Source organism: Seriola dumerili, unplaced genomic scaffold (assembly GCF_002260705.1).
Source record: "Seriola dumerili isolate Sdu_G_001 unplaced genomic scaffold, Sdu_1.0 BDQW01000011.1, whole genome shotgun sequence".
NCBI lineage: Eukaryota > Metazoa > Chordata > Actinopteri > Carangiformes > Carangidae > Seriola > Seriola dumerili.
In genome coordinates, this window is record NW_019174266.1 from 3,583,904 (window position 1) to 3,594,732 (window position 10,829).

General features: G+C 39.0%; 1 protein-coding gene across 1 annotated transcript; it reads left to right on the forward strand.

The window, feature by feature from the left end:
* Positions 1-229: 229 nt before the first annotated feature.
* On the forward strand, positions 230-4,755 carry LOC111223063 (low choriolytic enzyme-like). Its single transcript, XM_022747064.1, has 8 exons — positions 230-283; positions 529-556; positions 646-696; positions 1,075-1,206; positions 1,939-2,059; positions 2,380-2,558; positions 4,143-4,224; positions 4,623-4,755. The coding sequence occupies exons 1-8, from the start codon at positions 230-232 to the stop codon at positions 4,753-4,755; spliced, it is 780 nt and encodes a 259-aa protein (XP_022602785.1).
* Positions 4,756-10,829: the final 6,074 nt, after the last annotated feature.

The window sequence follows — 10,829 nt, forward strand, 5'->3', positions numbered from 1 at the left end:
TAAAACTTCAGCCCCACCCTGTGAGTGCTGCCTATAAAGAGTGAGGAGCTGAGCACCTGCTGCATCCGGCACCAGACTCCTGCTACATCAGGTAAACTCCACTATTGTCCTCCTTATTCTTTCTCTTCTTATCTCACTGATTTTGAACCAAACATTCCTCATTGGCTAAACACTGTTCAGATTGTCCTGTATTTTCAGATTTGAAGTTTAACTGGAGAAGACCATCGTCATGACTCCTGTTTTCCTCTTCCTCCTCTTCTTCTCATTGACATCCATTCCTCCAGTGAGTTTGACTCTTTCCACACTGAGATTATGATGTTAAACAGTCTCTGCTGTCATGTGTAAACCAGGAATCTTCACAGTATCAACTGAGAGAAAAAACATCCTTGTTATGCTTTTTTTGAGATAATGTTCCAGTTAGTTTTTAAAGGATTTTGTGAGCTTTAAGTTGACAGCAAAAGAATGTTGCCAAGCAACATCTGCAACAGTAGGAAACATGATTTAAAATGTTGTGCCTTTGTGTTGCAGGGTGCGACTGATGATGGAGATCAAACAGGTGAGTAGAATAATGGGGAATTTCTCAGATATCAAGATCCAAAATGTGGATAATTCACATGTTACAGTGCTGCTCCTCTCTGCCTCCAGACACATCTTTGGACGTCTCTGAAGTCATTGCAAGAGCCAATAAGGGCATAAGTAAGGCACAAGTTTTAACTTACTGAAAGAATTAATTGATTAGTCAATTTATCAAGGAAAAGATAAACTGGTTTAAGATTGTCAAATTTGAGGATTTGGGAATTTCTTCCTAATATGTCTTTGTAAGTTGAAAATCTTTGAGTTTTGCTGTTTGTCAGACAAAAGAAGTAATTTACTTCACAAGGACCTTTTTCACAATTTTCTCACATTTTTAAGACTAAATGACTAATCAAATGATCATTATAATGGACAGATGAATCAATAATGAAAAAAGATGTTAGCTTTTTGGTTTTCAAATTAAAAAGAGAATTTGTCTCAAATAAGTAAAACCCTACATTCCTGGCTTTAATATTCATATAAGTGTTTGTTTTCCTGCAGCAACGCCCCTGACCCACGGCGACATTGTACCAAATTTAAACAGGAACGCTGACCCCTGCACAGCCAGAGGCTGCAAGTGGCGTAAACGTGGAAGATACGTCAGAGTTCCCGTCAGTATCTCCTCCACATACAGTAAGTAGTCATCTAGTCAACATCAGCTTTGTTTGGTTCCACTAAGAACTTCAAAGTTTCCATTATAGAAGCAAAGAGATTATTATGCAAAAATAAAAATCTTTCATTGGAACAAAGAAGCATTGTCTTAACCAGCGATGGAAAATTTGCTGAAGTACTGTACATAAATGCAATTATGAGTTTCTTCTCCTTCTACTTAAATAATTCTATATCATGTTATGACTTCTACTGCACCCCATTTCATTTGTCAGGCTACTTGCAATACCTTCACAGCCCACAGGATGGGAACCACATCTTCACATTAGCAAATATTATACCAGTGCTCCATTTTTTTTTTTTTGACTCCTTACAAAAGTAGTGTCCCTGTAACCAGCTCCACCAAAAATACCTTTACCTTTTAAACTTCTTAGATAGTTACATTTAAATAACCATTCCCAAATCTCTATAATCTATAATTGAGTATATTCACAATGTTGTATTAGTACTTTCACTTAAGTAAGGATCCACCACTGGTCTTAGCATATATATGTTGTTTATAGTCAGAAATGGAGACTCAAAAACTGAGGATGAGGGAATGATTCATAATTTATAATCTGTGTTTACTACCTGATGTGAAAGGAGAAATTTTAAAGTGAAGGAGAATGATTTGAGAAGCTGTAGGTGTAAGTTACTGTACTATGTTTGACGGAGGGTGTAGAACACTAACCAGCAGCCTGTGCTTTGTCTCTGCAGCCAGTAATGAGCGCAACATCATCATTAGAGCCCTGTTGACCTTCCATGAATCCACCTGCATTCGCTTTGTGTGGAGGCGCTGGTGGCATCGGAATTATCTCTACTTCTTCTCTGGATCTGGGTAAGTACATAAGTATTAAAGTACTCTATGTAATCTATGCATCTCTCAGATACATATCACGCAGAATAAAGTACATATCCCTCTGAAATCTAGTGGAAGTATAAAATTGAAACAACTGATGTATTTCCACTGTCACTCCGCTGGTAATATCTGCATGTGAGACTATTCTACTACTACTACTACGCATTTTAGCCTTTATTGACAATAGAGACAGTAGAGACAGACAGGAAACAAGGGGTGAGACAGATAGAGGAAGATCAGAACAGGTTCTCTTCATGCTATGACTTCACTATGTGTTTGTGTGTGTATGTGTGTGTCAGGTGCTGGTCATACCTGGGCCGTCAGAAGCGAAGACAGCCTGTTTCCCTCAAGAAAAACGGTTGTTTGTACACAGACACGGTGCAGCACGAGGTCCTCCACGCTCTCGGTTTTCACCACGAGCACGTCCGTTCAGACAGGGACCAACACGTCACTATCCTAACCCAGAACATTCAGACTGGTCAGCTCACCCACCAAAACCTTTATTCCACAGTTCTGGCTTTTATCTGTTATTCAATGATGAGAAGAGTGAAGGATTTTCTTCCCGACACATAGTCCCAGTCCCAAAGGAGCTATTCGTTAGCTAGCTGCTATATAGCTAGAGTTAGCAATAACAGATCTTTATGTTACCTGCACCAGACCTAAGGGAAATCTGGACTGGCAGCAAAGCAGCACACAGGCTGGAGAGCATTGTGTAGCCGATATGAAGAGCTGTGGATTGATAGAAAAAGACCAAAGTTAGAGTATTGAACAGGCCGAAGCTCGTTTATTTCTGAGCACAGTTTCATCCACTTCGTACTTTACAATCTCCACATTCTCACTTGGTACAAATAATATTAACACTTATATATTACATAAATTAAACAAATAACTGTACAAGCAAAACTACAATAAGCGACACAAAACTTTCTGACAAAAAGAAATTAAGTGCACATAAATTCAGGATAACTTAACATGCATGCAATGTAAACAAAAGTTACAACAAACAAACAAAAGTCTACTCAAAGTACTAAAATAATAATAAATATAATAAAAAATAATATATAATTATACCCTTTCACACATTAGACACATTAGCAAAAAACATGAAAAGCATGGCGGCAAAAGTGACACTAGTTGAAATGTGGGATTTCTCCTTTCCCTATTTACTCGCTACTGGCTGGCTAACATCCCAACAACAACTTTAGTAAACTCATGAACAAAAAGTATGTAGGCCTATACCTCAATTTTAGCTATCTTTGTCACCTGTATCTTCAGAGGTGCAAAGATTTATAGGCAAATTGGAGCAAAAACAGAGCAACAGTCTACCGCCATGTTAGCAGCTCTGTGAGGCATACAGCGGGGCTTTGAGATAAATGCTATGTTAGCATGCTAACATGCTTATAGTTTTTTTTTTTTTTTTACATGTTTATAGTGACAATGCTAATAAGATGACGCTTTAACAGCTGTATTACCTGTATTACTTTGGTCACCCTTAGTTTAGTGTGTTAGTGCGCCAACATTTGCTAATTAGCTCCAAACACAAAGTACAGCTGAGGCTGATGGGAATGCCATTAGTATTGCATGTAGCCTATTTGGTCTAGAGCTACAACAATTAGTCAATTAATCAATAACTGATCAAAAGTAAATTAATCTGCAACTGTTCTGATAATTGTTAAACTGTTTTTGTCATTTCTTTTCATGCAAATATGCCAAACATTTGCGTATGTGAGAGTCAATTGAATATCTTTGGGCTTTCGGGTTGATCAAATATAAACAAACTGAGCCTGAAGAATAAGCTTGAATAAAACACTTTGGGTCGTAGGAAAAATTGTTCAGCATTTTTCAGTATTATTTGACATCTTACTGACAAAACAATTAATCGATAAAACAGTTGTAAAAAATATATATAAAGCAATATTGTTTTATATCATAGAGCAATGGTTTGTTTTGATGATTGTTGTGATTGTGAGGTTTAAATTCGTGCTGGAAAAGTAGGCTACCTGCAGGCTAAAAATTAAAAAGCCATGCTGAAATATTTCAAATGTTCTCTCCATCCATGAAGGAGTGGAATCAAACTTCCAAAAGGTGCAGACTAACAACCTGGGAACTCCCTACGACTTCCAGTCCGTCATGCATTACAGCAAGTGAGTGTCAGAGCATGCATCTCTGTTTACGAATGCTTACAGTATTTATATAACAAATTTATACAATATTAAATTACCTGAGTGAGACATATATTTTGAAAGGGTTATTTTTTTTACATTCATAAGAGGAAGGTGGTTCTTAAAGCAATAATAAGAATTTGTCATGCATACAAGACTAGCTATGTAGCAAAATTCTCAATTGATTATGTTGTTCTACTTTAAGTCTTTATATTACACTAAGAAGAAAAACTAACAAAGTTAACAGTACAAATTCAGGTGAAACTTAAAGAGTCAGGATTAACTGGAAGAAAGGTTTAATTAAGTAAAGACCCAGTGTTTGCTACTGTTTCTGTTACTGTAACTCAATGTACCAACAAAATCGTGTTTGTTTCCTCAAGATTTGCCTTCTCCAAAAATGGGCAGCCAACCATCGTCGCCAAGAGCAATCCCAACCTTTCCTTCGGACAAGCTACAACCATGAGCACTAACGACATTTCCCGTGTCAACAGCCTTTACCAATGCTGTGAGTGAAAGCTTAACACTTTCTCTACCATGTCATACTGGTAACATATATAAGGACACAACAAACAGAAAAAATCTGAGATTGTAATCTATCTAAAACTATCTAAAACTTTTCTTTTTTCTCCAACCAGAACATCATTGATTGAAGAAACGGGTCAGCCTCCAGATATATTACAACTCTAGGCAAGTCATGATTACACCAAAGGCCCAGATCTGTTGTACTGCAAAAATATGGCTTAAAAGAAATGGGAAGAACTTTGGCTTTTAATTTCAAACTGCAGAGGTACCTACTGGAGAGTGGTGGTATTACATCTCTGTCTGCTGAGGTCAAACCAAATACAACCTTTACTCTACCTTTTTGTTAACCGTCTGTGATTTTATTTAAATCTTTTATTGGTTTTGAAAAACCAAGGGGATGATTTGGTGATGGTTTTGGCCCACACAGAGACAAGAGACAATGATTTATTTTGATGATTGTTGATGACAGATGCAGCCCTGAAATAAATATAACCAACTGAGAAATACAGAGCGTTTGAACAAGTTAAACAACTTGCTGTGATGGATCATTCTGCATTGTGAAAGCTGTTTTTCATATATTGAGTAGTGACTTGATTAAATGCTGATAGGATCCAATAGCAACAGGTTGTCGAAATAATTAATAACATAATAAAGACAGCATGGGCCAAATGTCTTTTCTTTTTTGTGTGATTTTTCTATTTTAATTATTACTATTATTTAATCAATTACTTTGTTTTAACTTCTACAGTTAAGAGATAGTTCTCCAATAAAATCAACAAAAGTAAATGTGTGATTCTTTACTTCCACCAAAAGGAGGCAGCACCTCACCATCAACAGTTGGGATTATGGGTTCCCCTCAGCTTGTCAGTGCAAGTATTTCACATCAGTTTACTATTTGTTTAAATGGATATACAGCTCCATGACTGTTCACAGACTCGGAAAACAGTCAGCCAGAGCCTCTCTTCTGATTGGCTATCTGTTTTCTGAGTGATCGAATAAAAATATAGCAGATTTCAGGTAAACCCTCAGAGAAACCAAATCCTGTAAGGTTGGATGGTGGATGCAGATTGGATGTGCCGGGGGCGTGGCTGAGAGGCAGTGCCCATACAGTTGTGACATCACAAAGTTACAGAAGTCCTGACGGTTCGTTTTAAGGCTCAGTTTCTGAATACAGGCTGTGTGCATTTCTCTGGAGACTTAGCGCTTTGATACTTTCACAGAGCCCAGATCTGCTTTATATTAAAAAATGACATGGAAATCTCATTATATGTATGGGACAACAGTGGACCTTTAACTATAAAGTACCAGTACTACAACTCAAAATCACACTATTACAAGTTGGATTTCCTACATTCAAACGTAAAACTCCAGAAGTATTACCACTTCTGATGACAGAAGACATAGGATTAGAAACTGTGACAACTCACTGCAGCGGTGACCTGATGTTCTCCGTCGGCACAGACCCAGTTGTCAAATGGTACATTTCGATTGTGAATCCATCCTCTCAATGGACTGCAGTCAACAACACGCATATCGCCACATAGGAGATTTTCAGAATTCCTCTCCTCTAGAAAAAAAGAGATGTGTGAGTGGGTGGGGGTTACAAATTTTTTTTTTTTAAATGAAAGAAACAGACTAACATATAATTGTCTTTCTTTTGCTGTGAATAATCTCAAGTATTTCTACCACATAAAATTGCAACAAAATATGCTCAAAAAGGAACTCACCGTAGATATCATATTCACCTACAGCAAATAGCCCGTGACCTGCGACGTGAAACAAGTTACGTCTGGAGAATAAGAAAAAAATAAAGACACAGTTTAAGCATCACTGTAACACAGAAAAAGCTGGGTGTTAAAATACTTCACATAAAAATATGGCTCAAAAAGATAAATCAACACAGCATCTAATGAAAATATTCATGCTGCTCTTTGGGAAGCTAAGCATCACTTTACTGAGTCCACCAAGTCCATATGTATTGTAATCTTTGTTATCTTCACAAATATATTGTGCTGATATTGTATATTTTGTAAAGTAATGACTTGTGAGCACAAGATAATAAGTTGTTATCTTGTGTGAACAAGATCCATGTGTGGGCACAAAAATATAGTTTTTAATATTTTGGACATTTGGTGTAATTTCCTATTGCTTTCTTTTAAGAAAAACATAATTAATAAAAACAAGAAACTGAAATCATTTGCGTTGTTTAATTTTGGGGCAGCAGGGTGGTGAAGTGGTTAGAAATGCCCTCTCACAGTGAGAAGGTTCTGGGTTCGGAGTTTGCATGTTCTCCCTGTGCCTGCGTGGATTCTCTCTGGGTATTCTGGCTTCCTCCCACAGTCCAAAGACATGCACATTAGGTTAATTGGCAACTCAGAAAAGTGCCCATAGGTGTGAAAGTGAGCGTGAGTGGTTGTTTGACTGGAGACCTCTCCAGGGTGTACCCCACCCTCACACAATGTCAGCTGGGATTGGCTCCGGTCCCCCCACAACCCTATAAGGATAAGTGGTATAGATAATGGATGGATGTTCTGCACAGTCTCTACAGGTTGCAGAAAGCAGCGTCAGACATGCATCATCACCTGCATGTTCCCAGCAGTGAAATGAATGAGCAGAGGGTGGAGGGTCTGGGTAAGGTAACACTGATGTATCTGACTGCATTTCTACCATCTGTTCCAAACTTCATCTATCTGAGTTTGCTTTTCTTGAGGGCAAGACACCAGGACAGTGATATTAATCTGACTTATCTGTTTCAATCAGAGGAGAGGCTCGGAGGCCAACACAAGACGCCCTGTTCTTGCCAGAGCTCCAGACAGAGGTGTGAGAGATATGTAAAACTATATTGAGATGGTTTTTGGTACTTTAAACCACAGATATGTAAATCTTCTACCTTAACTGTATCCCAGCATGCACTGGAAGGAAAGCAGGAAATGGTTTAACACACAACAACACACAATCACACACATTCAAATCTGTGGACAATTTAGAGTCCTCAATGAATGAAATGTGCATGTCTTTGTACTAGTAATCAGAGTCCCTGGAGGAAACACAAGGAGAACATGCATGCAACACTGCAAGAAAGAAGCAGGGTTGAAGCTGAACCCAGGCGCTTCTTGCAGTTGTCTTCCTGCCTAGATTTTACTAGGCTGTGTATTTGTGCCAGAAGAAACCATGTTTGGATGAGAGGGTGGAGCTGGGGAGGAGGGAGGGGTGGATCTGACCTGTGTCCTCGAGGACACCGAGTACATCCACCCGCATCGGCAAACTGACAGCAACAGGCTCCTGGCTGAGCCGTGCGAAGATGCTGCTAACACAGTTAGCTGTCTCAACTGTCTTATAGGCTAATTGCACACATCCAACATCCATTGGGCAAATATATATGTGAGGAGTAACTTGTTATTGTAGTTGAAGTTAGCATGTGTGCTGACGTTAAACTGTAAAATCACAGTGTAAAACGTATTCTAACACTAAGACTGATGATGGATAATGGCTCCTGGACTTTTTGCACCTTCCCTCCATCACTTATGGACGGCTGCAATAGCTTCCAGTCAACCTGTCAGACTGTTGCACCGTCCTCACTTAGCTATGAAGTATTATTTTTACGTTTCTACTATAATTTATACTTGTTACTAAATAAGATTTATCCACCTCTTTATTATGCAAACTTTTATTTTTAATTTGTCAGTTACAGTTGATTGTAAATTGTTGAAATTAATGCAGTTTTAATGTGAAATAAAGTTTTTTAAGAAGCTTTGCTTTGTTGATGGATTTTATGGAGCATGTCTGGTATGAATTTTAAGAGTAGCAGCACAGTATAGAAATCACAACACATTGAGGTTTTTCATGAATCTAATTAATCAAAGACTTTCTATGTTGCTTTAATCAACAACAAACATGATAGAATGTTTATATGTGTCCATCTTTTAACAGTAACGACACAGGATCTAGAGATAGATACTAAAGTTCGTGCTTTTCTAATTTGTCTTATGAACTTACCAATTTTAATAACAATGAACACACTAATTCACCACAGTGACCTGTTAGATTCATCATGAGGCAGATGGTAAATATGAAAAAACATACTCAGTACAATTTAATCACAGGTTTATTTATTAAACACCTTTTCAATGACAACAATTAAGTTCTGAATAAAACTAATGTACATGAGCTGTAATACACTGACAACCACTTCACAATCTGAACTGTCAATGTTCAGTTCACGCTAAAGAGTGTGTAAGGTGAACACATCCGTCTCTGAGGTCACAGCATCACATCTATGAAGAGTCTGGTTTTGCTCCAGGTTGCAGTTCTGGTGGGTCAGTTCCATCTGTTTCCTACTGAACACCGTTTTCATGTTAAACTGGTCAATACTTTCACCTGTGAAGGTGGTGACTGTGCTAGAGCTGAACAGATTCTGCAATGATAGACCCTTTGCTGAAGGGAGAGTCTGCACCTGGAACACACAGAAGAACACAGACTGTTTTAGGATTTTCAGCTTTCATTAAAAGATAAATCACAGAACAGATTACAACACACCAACACAGCTTCATGACAAACTCTTACCACTGAGTCCTCAATTCAAAGAGCTGGACGTTGGTCTGAGGCATCAACCTCGGGCCGGCCAGCACTGCCTCTCTAATGACCACATTATCCTTGAGAATGAACGACCACCGAGTCCTCACGGTCGCTCTGGACCACGTGCCTCCACCAGGCGGCTAACACTGGCCCAGTTTGCAGGGCCCGAATTCAGTCCAAGAAGACAGCTGAAAGATAATCAGAGAGCAGTGTGTGTTAATATAGATCTGATATTCATTAGCGGAAACAGTGATATCTGAAGTGAATCTCACCTCTGGTGATTCTCCTTCCCAGGACAGGAGGTGTTCTTCTCCGTCGCTGCCTTGAACTGTCACCTGGGCTGCCACTCCTGGTATCTGGGAGGGAAGACAACTCGCTATTCCTCCTGCTCTGTCTGGCAGGTGTTGCCAGGAGCTTGGAAGTACTTGGCACTGGCTTGAGGAAAAAGGTTTTGGATCAAAAATGAATTTTATGTTTGCAGGAAATGATAATACACAATATACTTAACCACAAGCTACGGGACACACGCATGTACCTGGGATGAACTGGATTAGGTGGAAACCGGAAGGCTGACCCTGCCCTTTGTCAGCCTACCAGTCTCTGTGTACAGCTGCACTCCTGAATGCAGCTGAGATGGCACCTCTGTCTACTCCATATGTCCTGGATGCAGAGAGAATCCAGCAAAGAGACGTCCAGGGTGATGTGGAGATCCTGGATGAGGAGGGCCGTCTCCTCTGCCCAATGTGTCCTCCTCTAACAGTGGAGCCTCCACTCTCAGGAGATCCTCTGGATCACCTTGGAAACAGTCAGGCCAAGCATCCAGTGCTTCCCCTCCAGCGAAGACCGCTATGCCTCAATGAGACAACAGGCACCTCTGGGGGTCCACCTTGAAGATGTCGCGTCACCTTGTGTTTGTCCCTGTTTTTTTCACCAATACAAAAAAAGCTAATGTTAATGATAGCAACTAGCACCCCCACTTAAATTCATTTATCAATGAAAAATGCCAGCAAGAGCAAGCCACCTGCTAATGCTAGAGCTAATGAAAATGGGGGGTGGGGGGGCTGTCTATATACTGCACACGCACATTGCCGCGAAGAGAGAGATAATTACGTGATTTACATGTTATACTTAACAAATTGAACACATTGGTCATAATTACATTTTTAACTGCCATTTTACATTACCTCTGTTAAAATTATTATTATTATAATTATTTCAATTGTATCTCTGTATTGCAACTCTTCACAGTTATGGAACCACTGAGGTCATGTCCTCTGTAGTTTTGGGAGGGTTTTAAACGCACACATTGACGGCACAGGGCAAGTGAGAGGAGCAATAACATTATATGAAATGAATTAGCAAGACGTAAAATTACATTATTTGTAAATGAGTTGTATACAAAACTGTTAAAGAAGCATTATAAGTGTAAATTACAATGTAGATAAAATATTTGAATCCACACTGAGCCACAGCAAAAAGAGCATCATGAT

Coding starts and splice junctions, on each gene's coding strand:
- LOC111223063 (XM_022747064.1), top strand. CDS start 230: ATGACTCCTGTTTTCCTCTTCCTCCTCTTCTTCTCATTGACATCCATT. Junction 697..1,074: donor AAGAGCCAATAAGGGCATAA/GTAAGGCACAAG, acceptor GTTTTCCTGCAG/CAACGCCCCTGACCCACGGC. Junction 1,207..1,938: donor CAGTATCTCCTCCACATACA/GTAAGTAGTCAT, acceptor TTGTCTCTGCAG/CCAGTAATGAGCGCAACATC.